The 16,785-nt window shown below is 36.0% G+C and overlaps 1 protein-coding gene across 1 annotated transcript; it reads right to left on the bottom strand.

Moving 5' to 3' along the window:
• Positions 1-15,592: 15,592 nt before the first annotated feature.
• On the bottom strand, positions 15,593-16,785 carry LOC104238849 (probable carboxylesterase 17). The gene has a single exon (XM_009793330.2). The coding sequence runs from the start codon at positions 16,731-16,733 to the stop codon at positions 15,708-15,710; it is 1,026 nt and encodes a 341-aa protein (XP_009791632.1). The 5' UTR covers positions 16,734-16,785; the 3' UTR covers positions 15,593-15,707.

Here is a 16,785-nt window from a genome sequence, read left to right as displayed (position 1 = left end):
ACAGTGACCTGATGAAAGCCATGTGTGAAACCTTCAAAATCAAGCACAAAAACTCTACAACATGCATGCCTCAAATGAATGGAGCTGTGGAAGCTGCTAACAAGAATATCAAGAAGATATTAAGGAAGATGGTAGAAAACCACAAATAATGGCACGAGTTTGCTCTATTGGGGTACCTCACTACAGTCCGCACATCAGCTGGGGCAACTCCCTATTTACTGGTTTATGGTACCGAAGCTGTCATTCCAGCCAAGGTAGAAATCCCTTCTTTAAAAATCATACATGAAGCCGAGCTCAGCGACACATAATGGATAAGGAGCCGCTATGAGCAATTGGCCCTTATAGACAAAAAAAGAATGAACGCAGTATGTCACGGTCAGCTTTATCAGAATAGAATGTCTAGAGCTTTCAACAAAAGGGTCAAACCAAGATAATTCGCACCAAGACAGTTGGTACTGAAGAAGATCTTCCCGCATCATGATGAAGCCAAAGGGAAATTCTCTCCCAACTGGCAAGGTCCCTACATGGTTCATAAGGTGATAACAGGAGGAGCACTCATACTCGCAGAAATGGATGGAGAAGTCTGGCCAAAACCAATCAATTCAGACGTAGTCAAGTACTATGTTTAGACTGTTTACATTTCTTCATCTGATGTAATTGAACTACGCTTGACCTGATTCCCGTTTAAGATGGGATACATAGGTAGCCCTGTGGGTTTGGTCATATCTCAATAAAATTTTCATTTTTCCCAGCACCAGAAACTAGGGCAGAATTTTGAGGAGGACCCTCAAAATTCCGGAGCAAGTCCAGCCAATGCCAACATATGCCAGACAGTCAGAAATTGGTTAAGAAGCTGGGGCAGAATTTTGAGAAGGATTCTCAAAATTCTGAAGAAGGTTCAACAAGTTTCGTCACTCGCAAACACCCGAAGGATCATTTACCAAACGGGGGAAGAATTTGGAGGAGGACCCTCAAAATTCTAAAATAAGAAGAGTTGCAATGTCTCTAAAATGTGTTATAGTCACTAGTTCATCCAAAATTAGTTGATATCTCACTATGAAAAATAACATCATTTTTTATCAATAAATGCATATTTTCAAAAACTCTATTTCCGTGACAGTTAGGTGCTATTTAGGGTAACTCAAACAAGGCCTTCAAAATGGAGCGAAGTAAAGCCAGTAGACGAAGGCACGAACCAACCTCCCCTTTACAAAACTTACAATTTTCTTTGGATGTAGGCATGGTGAACATAACAGAAGCATTCGCAAATATACACATACCAAAGTCCTAACGATCAGGCTACCAGACGCAAATATATCTCCAGTTAAGAACTATTCCATTATTATTTGCTCTTGCATGAGGCTAAGCCCTGCCTCCATATTTGCATAAGGCTAAGCATTGCCTTCTCTCTGCATGAGACTAAGCCCTGTCTCAAATCTTTGCATGAGGCTAAGCCCTGCCTCCATATTTGCATAAGGCTAAGCATTGCCTTCTCCCTGCATGAGACTAAGCCTTGTCTCAAATCTTTGCGTGAGTCTAAGCACTGCCTCCATATTTGCATAAGGCTAAGCATTGCCTTCTCTCTGCATGAGACTAAGCCCTGTCTCAACTCTTTGCATGAGGCTAAGCCCTGCCTCTATATTTGCATAAGGCTAAGCATTACCTTCTCTCTGCATGAGACTAAGCCCTGTCTCAAATCTTTGCATGAGGCTAAGCCCTACCTCCATATTTGCATAAGGCTAAGCACTGCCTTTCATTTACATGGGACTAAGCCTTGTCCTGAATCTTGCATGAGACTAAACTCTGTCTCCATCTGCATAAGGATAAGCCATACCTCCATATATGCATAAGGCTAAGCTTTGCCTTCCATTTGCATGGGACTAAGCCCTGTCCCGAATCCTGCATGAGGCTAAGCCCTGCCTCCATTTGCATAAGGCTAAGCACTGCCTTCCATTTGCATGGGACTAAGCCCTGTCCTGAATCTTGCATGAGACTAAGCTCTGTCTCCATATGCATGAGGCTAAGCCCTGCCTCCATATCTGCATAAGGCTAAGCTATGCCTTCCATTTGTATGGGACTAAGCCATGTCCCGAATCTTGCATGAGGCTAAGGTCTTCCTCCTATTTGCATAAGGCCAATCATCGCCTTTATTTGCCGAGACTAAGCACTGTCTCTCCAGCACTATCTATTTGCTCCTCTTTCAGGCTAAGCTCTGCCCTCAACCTCACAACACTAAGCCTTGTCTTATTGATTTTAGCATCATATTATTGCATCTTATAGGCTGAAATATCGCCAACTTGTCCAAAGGCATCATTGTCTAAAGGCATCATCCTCATAGCCAGAAGACATCATGCCATGGCCCGAGGATCTCTCAAATTTGAATATCATTATTTAAAGGCATCATGGTTCGGAGACACCATTTTCATGGCCCGAGAACATCATTTCATGGCCTGCAAATCTCTCACCGAACAATTCATGGCTCAGGACATCATGGTTTAAGGACGTCATCCTCAACTGTCAAAAGACAATTCTCATGGTCTGAATGGAATCTGCATCATGTTTAAATTTCCGCACAAATATATACTTGTAGTATCTCTTTACTTGCAGGTGACCGAACAAGCAACCGCTACCCTAACAGGAGCAATCCCGCTCCAGTTCTTTCAAATTATCTCAAATTTGATCGCTCACCATAACCATCTTTCCACCCATTACAATGTCTCATGTCCGTGCTTGTGATGACTTCATCGGTATATTCTGCCGATGAACCCAGAACTAAACATGGCCTGATTTTTTTAAAACCGGAGATATATAGGCATCTCAAAGACCAGAGTTCGGCCTCTATTTTTCAAAACATCTTATTTGGTCAAAATTGGTCATCATTTTTTTACCCGAAAACTCTTTCATCCTTCCGGGGTAAAGAGGGGCAGTTGTTGATACCCAATTTTTCTCTATAATATTTTTCAAAATGCATATATACCTCTAAAACTATGCAGTAGCATCAATTAATATTTTTCCATAATTTCTGCATTTTTAAGGGTTTTAATCAATTTATCCCAGTATTTTTATTTATATAAACAATTACTAATTGCATCACAAATAGTTTATAATAATTTTATGGCTTAATTTTTATCATTTTCATTTGTACTAAGTTTTAATTATTCACAAATAGCCATATTTACATTTTTGGGTTTACAATTGCAATTGCTTTGCAATTACAGCCCATGCATGCATTATTATATTACTTTACCAGAAAATAGCCTTTTATATTTTTTAAATACTAAGTAATTATTTTATAACATTTCTACGCATGAAAATTATTTTTGTAATCTGTTAATTTTTTTTAAAATTATTTTTATTAATTAAATGGGTATTTAACAAATAACCCTTTTTATTTTCGGACCTAGCCTAATTAAACAGCCCAAATTCGGTCCCAATTACAAAAAACCGACCCAAATCCACCCCAGCCCAAACCAATTAACTTCAACCCGCCCCAACCCCAAGATCAATCATGACCGTTGATCTTTAAGATCAACAGTCCGTATCATTCCTTTCCTTTTTTAATTTCCAAATACCTTTAACCCTAGTTCATTTTACACAAAACAACCGCCCAAAATTTCCTAACATCTCCATCTCTCTCTGAGACCCAACCCTAACCCTAGTTGCCGCCACCCAAAACCAGCCCTAATATCTTCAATTCCTACCCATTCCGTGGATTTCCATGGCTATTTGAGACTTCTACTGGTCTCCTACTTCTCTTAGTTGCCCGATTTTGTTATTTCATGGAAAGATCTCGAAGAGATCTAGCCAGATCTTGTTCGAGACTCTTCGAGGGTTCGCCTATGGTCTGTGAGTGTTAATATTTCGATGCTTATGGTTCAAATCTCTGGTTCAAGGCCAGATTCTCTTTACCCCTTTCCTTTTTCTTCAAAACCCTAATTTTGGACATGAAACCATCCAGATCTTTGTAGATCTGAAGAGATTCTGAGTTCTTCAACAACTTTTCTTTAAAAGTTCTCTTATTTCTTTACTGTTAATCGATTTTTAAGCACTTTGTTATATTAGGGTTTGGTTTTCTCGTTATTTGTTGGTCGGACCTTTGTGTTTGAAGTAGTTTCGAGTTTCCATGACCGTTTTTTTAAGATTCTCCTAATCTTCCTACTATTAATCAACCCTAAGTATTTTTTTTAAAATTTAGGGTTCTACTTCTGTTTTTGCAAAATATTTTCTGAAATTCTTATGTTTTGTTTAATCTTTCTCGAATGGCTATGACCCTGGTTCAATTTCTTGAATGTTCATTGTTTGACTTCAACGTTTTTGTCTGTTATTGTTTGAATAATTGATTGATTAACTAAATTATCTAGGGTTTCATTGTTTGCTGAAATAATTTACTGATTTTTGCTTGCTTTCCTTAATCCAGAGGTTCCTAATTGGCGTCTCATGCCTATTTACGGGTTGATCGACCCTTGATTGGTCTCTAATTACCTATGATTGCCTTATTCGTGTGATTGATTGCTTGATTTATGGGTTCTAACCCTAATTGGCTGTTAAACCCACTTCTTGCCTTATTTAAAACTCAATCAGAGTTATTTATGGGTATAATCCCCTAATTTTCTGTCTCTATCAAGCTTGATTGATTATTTGATTACTTCCCTTACCTTATTTACAATATTTACCTGCCTTGCCTTATTTACTAACACTGTTCTACTCCTATATATACACTCTCAATCTACATCTCATACACGGACAATAGTTCACACTCATAGACCTAAGGAAAAATACTTAAAATTCTTGCTCTCTCTCTATTGCAATCTACTGCTACTTGTCTGTTGCACTATCTAGTCGGCTAGAAGCCAAGACTAGATCTTGGATCCTATTTACTTTACTCTCCTACTGCAAATTTCCAACAGGTATGCCTCCACTACTACTATTCAATTAAACTACGTGTTTACTAGCATGTCTACTTCTGTTCAATCTATGTGTTTACTAGCATGTGTACTTCTGTTTAATCCATGTGTTTACTAACATGATTGCTTTTGTCTAGTATATGTGGCTACTTCTGTTCAATCTGTATGTTCAACAGTATGTCTAACTATGTGTTTCCTAGCATGTCAATTAATGTTCAATCTATGTGTTTATTGTACTAGCATGCCTACTGCTGCCCAATACATGTGTTTACTAAAACACCATGTTTACTTCTGTTTTTTTAATTAGAATTATGGGTTTCTGCTTTCAGCAAATTTGCATGTTTATTCATGTCTAAATTGGATCTATGCATGTTACTTCCCACCAGCCTTTTCTGTTCTAAATGTTTACAGACTCCTGACCAACACTACTCCCCAATCCCTGCTTCCCTTATGTATGTGGTTGTTTGTCCTCAACATGCCTTGCCTTGTGTTTGGTCACTTAGTAATGGCTAATTTAAGTAATCCCATTTCTGAATGTTGTTTGTTTGCTGGAACCTTTGCCTAAGTTCCAGGAATTGAATGACTTTGTTTGCTTGTGGTTTCCTGAATGTCTAAAATTGCTTTTTCTTAAAACTACTTTTGAAAATCACTATCCACTTCAAATTCTTAGAACATCTAGGGTCTTGCCCCTCCAGTATGAGAATTGCTTTGGAGTCCATGAGATCCCTCTGAACTTTGACACACTGGGCTGGCTATTCCACACTGCACAAGCTGTTGGTCTTTAAAGGGGGTTTTGGTGTGAGCACTTCCCTGGGTCCTTGAGGCCCTTGGGTACTTTGACACACTAAGATACCCTCCCTAGCACTATGAGATATGGCATTTGAGACTGTTTGAAGGCCTGGTTCCCCAGGTTTTGCTTTGGGCCTATCCGGGCTCCCTATAGTATGCTATTATCATTTTTGTAATTTATTTACATTTGACTTGTAATATTAATTACTTTGTAAACAGATACTGGGGAAATTAGTAAACTGGGAGGGATTATTATATGTATTTTTGTTGGAAATGGGTAGATATCATGCCTATAGGTTTTTAAATCAGTGTTTACATTCTAGAAACCATGCCTGTAGGACATTACAATGTTCATCACTATCATTGTGTTATTTATCTGTTTGCATGCATTCTAGATACCATGCCTATAGGTTAAATCAATCTTGCACATTTAGATATCACGCCTATATGTTAAAAATCATTCTCGCACTTTTAGATATCATGTCTATAGGTTAAACAATTAATTTTTGCATTTAGGAGCTATGTTAAATAGGTTCACCGTATTCAACATTTAGAAACCATGCTTATAGGGTAAAATCAATCTTGCATTCTGGACATTTTGCTTGTAATTTAAAATCAGTCTTTGCATGCCAACGAGGTTTTAAAACTAATTGCTGCATTTAGTTTCTATTGTCTAAAATCAGTCCTCACATCTAGACAACATGCCTATAGGGTCTAACGAACCAAACTACCTATTCAAAATTGTCTACTGGTTTATTGTAAATCCGATTAATTAGATACCATGTTCATAGGACATCACTGATACACGTCTAGGCAGGCCTGTAGGGTGATTAAAATCATGTAAACTGTAAAACCGTGCTTTTGTTAACTGTCCAGATTCAGCAAGATCCCTCTAAAATGAGTAGGCAACTGATTAGGTATTGGTTCCCCGCTTTACTAAAACTTTGCATATGTTCTGATTTGTGCTCACATATATATCCTGTTATTAGGATTCTTTTAAAAAAAAGTGTCTGAACATTGCTGTTTGAGACGTGCACTTGCTTGCTCTATTTGTGGGGGTAAAATGTGAGCATTTTAACTATTATATCCTTGGTCCAGCCCTACGTGTTTTGTTTGTCGCCTAGAGTTTTCTCCTTTTAATTACTGTAGGAGAGTCTATATCCACCTTAACTAGAAGTTCTAAATACCTCCGGGGCTATATAAGTAAAGGGTCGGGTAGTGCACACATATGATACATCTTAAGGTTGCTAGAACGTTTTAGGCTATGACCAAGAGGAGGGTAATTTGGTAGTAAAGGATATGATGACATGTGCGTTAATGCCATGTGTAACCCCTCTAGTTGAGGAAGGTTTATCGGGTATTGTACATATGTGATCCTATAGGCTAACAAACCTAGGACTTCCCTCATCTTATTTACACATGTGTGCTTAGACTACTTATCTGTTAAATCTCATTTTATATGTGTGCTTAGACTGCCTATCTGTTAAATAACTAAGTCACAAAAAAATGAGTTTGGCCGGGACCCACCGTTGTGTACCTTCCCCTCAAGGTTATTTCGATCCCTTACCTAAGTCTCTGGTAATGCAAACCGGTTTCATGAGTTATTTGCTCTAGGTGCCCTAACACACCTTAAATCTGTTAGGTGGTGACTCTTCAAATTCAAATACCCAATTTCCAAAAGAAAATGAGTTGTTCCCAATGGATGTCGAAACCTGGACTTCGCGAGAAAATGGGGTGCGACAGCCACCTCACCCCAATGTATGCGGGTGGAGGTGTGACCACAGTACCAAAACCTACACAAAGCGGTCCTGCCGCCTTACCCCATTATGTATGCGGGTGGTGGTGTAACAATAATACCCAAAATTCCACGCAAAGCGGCCCTGCCGACCCACCCCAATGTGTATGCGGGTGGAGGTGTAACAACAATACCCAAAATTCCACACAAAGTGGCCCTGCCGCCTCACCCCAATATGTATGCAGGTGGAGGTGTAACCACAATCTCTACACAATTTAGCATATTAACTTTCATACAAAACACGACTTGGAGTTACAATATATAGATACGCAATCCATAATTTGGAACACATCCTCAATAATAGTACAACATAACAAGAGCATTTGAAACACGAATTGAACATACATCATTATCATAAGGCTTATTCGGAATAATTAGTTCATAGTGAACATCTTGGAACTTACAAGAGTAATGTGGGGTTCAATTCTTTAAGAAGAGTTTAGCCAACATACCTTAATTGAGCTTTCTTAATCTCTAAAATATTTCGGAAATATTAGCAACTTCAATCAATTTTAGAAATGTAACAAATTGAATCACAATTAGGAAGATGATCATTGTTCTAGCTGATTTGAGAATTTTATCAAACACTAGGTGTGCATTAATGTTTCAAGGTCCTCCTATGGTGGGTTCCATCATCCCAAACCCATTATCTACCATTTTTATCTCAACAATCTTCTTACACCCTTTGATAACACATGCATCCAAGATGAACAACTCGCGTACCTATGAATTATCTTACTAATTGCCTGTTAAATTTCGAAATTAAGAGTTAAGGTGTAGAATCTTACCTTTAGGATGAATACCTAGTGTGCTTTCCTTGTTAATCTTCCAAGATTTGAGTAAGAATTGGTGGATGAAGCTTAGGAACTCCCTTTCTTACTCTATGCCACTCCCTCTCTCTAGAAGTATATGTTTTTCCCCTTTAAAATGATCCCCAAGGGTGTTTTATTAGAATGGGGTCGGGTTCAAAAATTAAAAAAATAAGAGCCCCGACACAGGTCTATGGTCGCATAATATATATGCGGTTCGCGAAATGGGTCGTGAAAAGGCCCTCCAAAACTGGGCAGGTCTGCCCCACTCTGCGGCCATTATACGGTCCGCAGACCTATTCTGCGGTCGCATAATGCGCCGTAGAACTTCCCTCCGAATTTTTTAATGTTGGATCTGCGATCAGTGTGTGGCCCGCAAAATCGTTTTGCGGTCACTTAATTGGCCACGAAATGACATCCAAAAGTTGTCTGGTTGACTGCCTCACTCTGCGGCCATTCTGCGGCCCGTAGAAATGTCCTTTTCTGGCAAGCATTTTCCTTCAACTCCCCAGCGTACAGTTCAACTCAAAAAGTTCGTACCGCGGCGAGTTTAAAGAATCTCTACTCTCATTAACACATACGCCTACCTCGGCATCACGAAACTCAAATTTTCAGGTAAAATTTTACGGTGCCTTACAGATAAATATAGATAATCATTGGATATTAATTAAGAAACACTACATGAAAAAGATTAACCATTTCTCAAATATCCTAGTTATAATTCTATTTTTCTTTTTTGGTACCCTTCTCGCCGGTGTCATTGGATCCAAAAATAGTTAGAAAGCAAAATAATAACTCATATTTACGGCAAAACAATAAAAGATTGAAACTATGAAGGACTCTTTTACTTCTACTTGAACTCTTATTTGGTGTGTTGATATCTTTCAAAAAAATATTTCTATTTTAAAATTTCAGTTTCTAAAACTTTATTTTTCAATAATAATTACTTTTATAGTAATGTAAGTGAAAATATTATCCTTAATTAAAAACTCATTTTAGTGGCTACCTAAAAATTTAAAAAATTCTTTAGCAAGTGAATTTTTTCCCCTAGTATGACTCCATTTTGATATTTAATGTTACCATGTCAAATATCTGAGTTATTTGAATTAGATATAGATAATCGTTAGATATTAATTAAGAAACACTACATGAAAAAAGACTAACATTTTCTCAAATCTCGTAGTGATAATTTTATTTTTGCACCATTCTCATTGGTGTCATGGGAACCTAAAAATAGCTACAAAGCGAAATAAACCTGTATTTATGGCAAAGCACAAAGGTTGATACAATATGAACGATTCTTTGGTTACGACGTGACTCTTTTACTACGACTTGAACTCATATTTGGTATGTTGTTATCTTTCAAAAAATATTTCTATTTTGAAATTTCAATTTCTAAAACTTTATGTATATTTCAATAATGATTATCTTTATAATGATGCAAGTGAAGACATTATCCTTAATTTAAAATTTACTATAATCAACTATCTAAAAATTTAAATGATTCTTTACCCGGTGAAACTTTATTTCAATATGACTCCATTTTGAGTTTATCGATATCTCTAGCCGCATATTTTGAATTTTGAATACCTTATATATACATATTTTTTGTTCTTTGAATCATTAGATGTTAAATTAGTTGATTATTATTATATAACATTACATATGTTGTCTAAAAATTGCCAAGTGATTTTTTTCAACACTTACTTGGCTTAACCTCAATACAAACTACTCAAATCATTTAAATTCATGTTTGAATATCATATCATGTCATGACCCAAATTCTATTATAGGTCGTGATGGCGCCCAACACCGTTGTCAGGCAAGCCAACCCTAATTCAACTAGTGAGTTCTCATTTATTTTACCAAAATAATCCCAACATTTTCTTAGCTGTTAAACTTTTAAACAATCGATAATTTACAAGTTCATGATAATAGAAATACATCCCAAAACAATAGTCTATAATGTGTGTGCCAAGAACTAGTGTCACAAGTAATAGGGCAACTAGTAGAATGTACAAAAATACTACTATCCTACTGCCTGAAATAGAATAGACAGTAAATAACAATAAACAAAAGAAGAGACTCCGGCATGCTACTGAACGGCTCGGAAGGAGCAGCTCACCGTGAGATCTAGATCAAGAATCAAAAACATGCGCCGGACGGGTAGCTAGATGCACCTGCCTCAGATCCTATACAGTTAAGTACATAAGCATAGTATGAGTACATAAACAATATGTACCCAGCAAGTATCCAGTCTAACTCGAAGAAGTAGTGACGAGGGGTTGACTTGACACTTACTAAGTTCAATATCAATAATATTTAAGTGTTGCGCTAAGCATGAATAACATGAATAGATGATAGTCCCAAACAAGGAGAAATAGGATATTACTCCTTAACAATATATCAATTTCAGTCATGTCATCTAATAAGTACATTTCAAAGCATTTAAGCAGAGTATATCACGGAAGAGTTGCGCACATCATGCCGAGGTCGTACAATCCGGTCCAACATAATAATAAATTGTGCATTGCCAGAGGGTCAAATGGTGCGAACCATAGATGCATCTATTTCTACCGAGGCGATCGACCCAATCCACAAATAGCAATTTATTATCAAGCAAGCATACATTGCTCATTTATAGTCAAATAAATTCATACAGATTCTTAAGTAAGTGAGCATATCCGTCTATATTTATTTATAAATTTCTAGCATGGCCTAAGTGGTCTTAGTAGCAAGTAAGGACGTAAGCATTTGCAAATATGGCATGATACGGGTCCTAAACTACCCAGACAATTAGCATAATAGTAACTATGTACGGACTCTGGTCACTACGTACGTACGTAGCCCTCACAGATAGTCACATACATTTATTTAATTTGCCTAGGGGTTATTTCCCTCTTACGAGGTTAGAAAGGAGACTCAACTTGCTCCAAAGCTTACTCCCAAATTCAAGAATATGCTCAAAACCCTCAATTCGGAGCCGAACGATCCAAAACTAATCAAACGGGGTAAGAATTAGTCAATACATGCTCCAGAGTTCATATTCTAACTATTAAAGTAATTTTCTAACCCTAAATGCAAGGTTCCTAAAATTCATCCCCGAGCCCACGTGCCCGGATTCCGAAAATTTTCGAGGTAAGTTGTTACCGATAACCTAAGGAACAAGAATATATGATTTTTATTTCATTCCCTAATGAATTTCGTGGTTAAATCTTATTTTTATCAAAATCCTAGGTTTTACTCTAAACCCATAATGTTTTATTAATTTATATGGTGTAATCTACCCCTAAACTATGTATTAAACCCACAATAAGTAGACATAACTTATCTCACAATGCTAGGCTAAAATCTCCTCTTTGGAAGCTCCCAAATCGCCCAAGGAAAGAATGAAATGTGTCAAAAATGACACATTTTGTATTAAATGAAGGCACTAACTTCAACGATTACCACACCTGCGGTTAGGGGATTGCATCTGAGGTCTCGCTTCTGCGAGGAAAGGATCGCATCTGCGGTCTAGGGACCACTTCTGCGGTTCCGCTTCTGCGGTTCCGCTTTTGCGGAAGAGGGGCCGCATCTGCCATTCCTGGGCTCCTCCCCTTGGGCCGCGCCTGCGATGGATAGGCCGCTTCTGTGGTCTCGCACTTGCGGCTGGCCAACCGCAGGTATGGTTATGCCAGATGCCTGGAGCTTCAGCTCCTTCTAAATTTTTATAACTTAACTCGTGCCTCGTCTGATTGATGCTCGGGCCCCCGAGGCCCCGTCCGAATATACCAACAAGTTTGAAATCATAAAATGGACTCGCTCGAAATCTCAGAACGCCCGAAACAACGTTAAATCTAGGAATCACCCCTTAAAACCAATTAAATCAAACTTATGAACTTCAAGTTCTTCAATTCACATCCAATGTAATGAAACACACTTATACTACTCGGATTAACACCAAATTTTGCGTACAAGTCTTAAATGACAATACGGAACAATTCTCGGTCTCAAAATTTCGTTCGTACCTCGATATCACAAAAAACCGCTCCAGACCGAATTTAAAGAACTTCAAAATCCTTAAGGAATCAACTTTCACTATTTGGCGCCAAAACACACCTGGACCATCCAAAACCCGATCCGGACATACGCTCAAGTCTGAAATCATCATATGAACCTGTTGGAACCTTCAAATCCTGATTCCGAGGTTGTGTACTCAATACGTTGACCGAAGTTAAACTTGGCATTTTAAGCCAACATTAAGGAACCAAGTGTTCCGATTTCAACCAAAACTCTTCCAAATCCCGAACCAACCATCCCCGCAAGTTATAAATCAGTAAAAGTAAGTACGTAAAGTCTTATTTAGGGGGACATGATTCTAGAAAGCAAAATGGCCAGTCGGATCGTTACATATTAGTTTGTTAGTAATAGTGATTTTTTAAAAATGACACACAATGTAAATTTGAAAAATATATATTATAAGATATCCTTATCTTATAATTTATGTATTTAAGTTGAAAAAAATATTTGAAATTGATGAGACCAGCTTCAATTTTTTTTATATTCAACAAAGATGAAACAGAAGTAGAGATTCGTTATCATTTCTTATTTCTGGTTTTTAGATTTTCATACATTTTTTCTATATTTATTTTCTTGTATCTTATTTTTTATGTCTTTCTTTCTTTTGTTACGTAAAGTTAATTTATTTTATTATAAAATGATGAGTTTTAATAGAAATTGTCTATATAAGAACTTTATTTATATTTATAGTCTTTGGTTTAAATTCTTTCATATTTTTCTTTTGGCTTATCTAATCAACCTAAATAGGTGCTCACCCAACCACTTAAATTAAAAAATTGAAGAATGTATAATTTATATAAAATCTATATATAATATGTGTATAATCGTGTGTTGTCAGTATATCATCTATGTATATTAGCTATAAAAAGTAAATAATAAAGCTGGTTGGATATTTATGTATATATTCCATAAGATTTCGGTTTCTTGATTTTATCCATGATATGACTTCTATTATAATAATTTTATAACTCTCTACTAAAATTCAAAAATATTTTATCTTTTAATTTTTAAAATTACTATATATTTTAAAAAATAATTCCATTTCGAAATAATTTGTTTACATTTAAAAAAAATCACATCATACCAATTTCTTTTCTTCTTTTAAATATACTTTTAGTTATACTTGAAAATCGCTATAGAAACAATCAATTAGAAGCCAATATTCCTCTTAGTAAATTCGAGAAAAAAACCTTTCACATAATTTAATGATTCTAAACTAATATTCTTCAACGAAAAAATATTATACCCTTACAATGTTGGCTTGACTGCAACTGAATGAAGAAGTTTCAGCTTATACCCTTCAATTCTTAGAAGGTGCTAAATTAAAATTAATGATAGCAATTGTATAACCAAAGTTTTGTTATTTGTTTGATGACCATTTTTACAAATTTACTCTTCAAACAATCATTCTTCAAAAAGAAAAAAAAACTTTTTTTTTTGGGTATTGACTGATTTTTGTGATATTTCTTTTTTTAGTATGTAAGTCTACTTCATTATATATTATATATGTAAGTAAACTTTTATTTAATTTTTAAACTCTTTTTTGTTATCTGGATAAACATAGACGTGTACTCTATATATTATATTTATTTTTAAAAAAAATCGCTTTATTCAAATCTATCTATAGTCTTTTAAAGAACTATAATTATAGGGTTTTAAATGTGAAAGAGTTTTATAATTATATGGAGTAGTTTTTTTCTTCTTTTTTGCCAGAGGCGAAGTAGTATTTAAATAATTAGAAAAGATAACAAAAGTTCTTAACATGATTGCATATGATCATTAACTGAATTAAGTATGATAGCATGATAACAAAAGATATTTTTTATTAATTCAAATTTAAAAACTTTATCTATAAATTCAAAATTATCCTTTAATTCAAATTCAGTTTTATATATATATAGATTATATCAAAGTTTATAAGCATTATTTTTTTTACATGTATAAAAATAAGTAATTCACCAAAAAATTCCCCAAAAACAATAATAAAAAACTTCAAAAACGCTTCTGCCTTCGAGGATCATTTCGGCAAAGTAGCAAACATTCATCGATTCAACGATAGTGATTGAGACTCTGCTTGAATTACTTAATAGACCTTTAATTTTGATCTTATTTGACTAAGTTTTTTTTAAAATACTTTTGAGCATCCTTTTGGTCACTAACTCATATTTATTAAGTTTTTAAGGAGTTAGCGTGCCAAATTTTGTTGTTATTAGCTGACATATCTTTGTCAGAGATACCGGTGCCTTCACTGCGCTCAAATTGTGGGTCGGCCTTTGATGGCGGAGGGCATTTTTGTGTTGCCTGTCTAACGATGACGACATTTTTGAGCTACTTGATTAATGGTGAGTGCATTTTGCAAAAAATAAAATAAAATGGAAGGCAAAGTTATCTCATTTTGAATAGTTCGGAAGACAAAATTTACTCGTTTCCTTTCCAAGTAGTTACGTCTTTCCAGGTCTTCTGGAGTCTAAATTTCCTCATCCAATAGTATTCTTAGTTAGTACCAGTCAACTAAGCCCTCTAGTATAAAAAATTCCCGATATTTTGTTGTGAAAGTGTCACATTTAGATTGTTCTTGTTAAAGGGAAATGAAATGGGGTAAGTTCAAATATTCTCTTAAATATAGTCTCGAATAGTTTTGGTCCTTTGAGGTTGTCAAAGGAAGCACTTTTGATCCTCTTCAAATATTTAATAAACTCTAATTGCAGATTTAAGACAATAGTGAGGAAAAAAAGATTTGACAGAAATTCATATTTGGAGGTGCGTCATTTGTAATTTGTAGTACTAGTTTTGGTCCGTCTCTGGTGTTAGATGTAGTTCTTCAATGTAATTTCTGCTATTTAAAACTATTACTTTTTGGATAATGATGGAACTATATATGTTTCTGGCAATATTAGTTTGGACTTTCTTAATTCATGACATATTTTTTTGGCTTTCTTAATTCATGACATACAGCAACAACAACAAAGCTAGTGTAATAGTTTTTGGGGAGAGTAGTGTGTACGCAGACCTTACCCTTACCTTTGTGAAGATATAGACACTGTTTCCGATAGACCCTTGGCTAAAGAAACAATAAACAAAAAGCGACCAACAGTAACAACACACACAAAAAAAAATCATGCCATAAGATATTCATGACATATCTTATGAAATCTAATACGAATTCGCAGAAACATCAAGCACCAGAAATGGTTGAAGCCTTGACCAATAAGATATTACAATACATGCCCTTCTACTCTATTACATAAGCTACAGCATGATTAGCATCCACAACATTTCCACACGACTAAAGTTGATTAAAAGTCATTTGTCAACTATTATATTGCTTCTACTTAATACACTATTAAGTTAAACATCATGGATAAAATTCTTGAGATGAGACATCATATCATGAGTTCTTGGCTGAGAAAGTGGAGAATTATGCAGAATCTGAAATGCATGGCCTACACCTTTGTAAACCTGCTTTTCCACTTTAATTCCAGCATCTGCCAAGGCACTACACAACTCCAAATTCCTATCTTTGAGTAAATCCGTCTCCGAAATACAAACCAATGTAGACGGCAGTCTCAGATTATTGCTCAATCTTGGCTTACACCACGGATGGTCACGATTAGAACCTATTGGCAAAGCGAGTCGCCAGTAAGTATCCGATGCGGATAAATTCAGTGCTGAGTATGGAGGCTGAATTGAATATTTCTCAGAGTGAGTACGCGATTCGCCTCCAAAAAATGGTTGGATTAAGATAAGTCCTTTGAGAGATAATGGCTTGAGATTATATGAATTGAGCCTAGTGGCAACGTGATAAGCAATATTAGCACCAGCACTGTCACCGCTAAGGAACAAGTTGGAAAAATTGCATTTGCTTGACCACCAATTTTGTTCTTTAGAATTGGCTAGTGCTTGATTTTTTAGCCACGTTATAGCGTGGACTCCATCGTCATAAGCAGCAGGAAGACGATTTTCTGGTGCTAAACGATAATTAACTGACATAATTACACAGCCAATTTTTGAAGCAAGATTTGCTAAGAAATCATGGTAACATTTCCATGCAACAGAGCCTACACAGAAACCACCTCCATGAAAATAAACAAGTAAAGGCAGTTTTGTAGCAGGGATTAAGGTATTGGGAAGGTAAATTCGCGACCATAAATTGGTTGGATTGTGTAAAATGACATCTTTGGCTGTGACGCTGAGTTCTTGAGGCAGAGAATAATGTGGGACATTTGGGACAATTTGTGGTCTTTCGATGTGGCCATTGTTGTAAACTTTTATAAGACCATCAATTTCTTCGAGTACAACTACTCCATGTTGTTGAAGATGGTCTTTTCTTACGTTGAGATTTTGCCTTGGATCATAAGAAATAGCAGCCACCATTTTTTTCAGAGGATGCTAGCTAGGGAGTATATATTATGTATTGTAATTTGGT

Source organism: Nicotiana sylvestris, chromosome 2 (genome assembly GCF_000393655.2).
Source record: "Nicotiana sylvestris chromosome 2, ASM39365v2, whole genome shotgun sequence".
NCBI lineage: Eukaryota > Viridiplantae > Streptophyta > Magnoliopsida > Solanales > Solanaceae > Nicotiana > Nicotiana sylvestris.
This window is presented reverse-complemented; position numbering and strand designations above follow the sequence as displayed.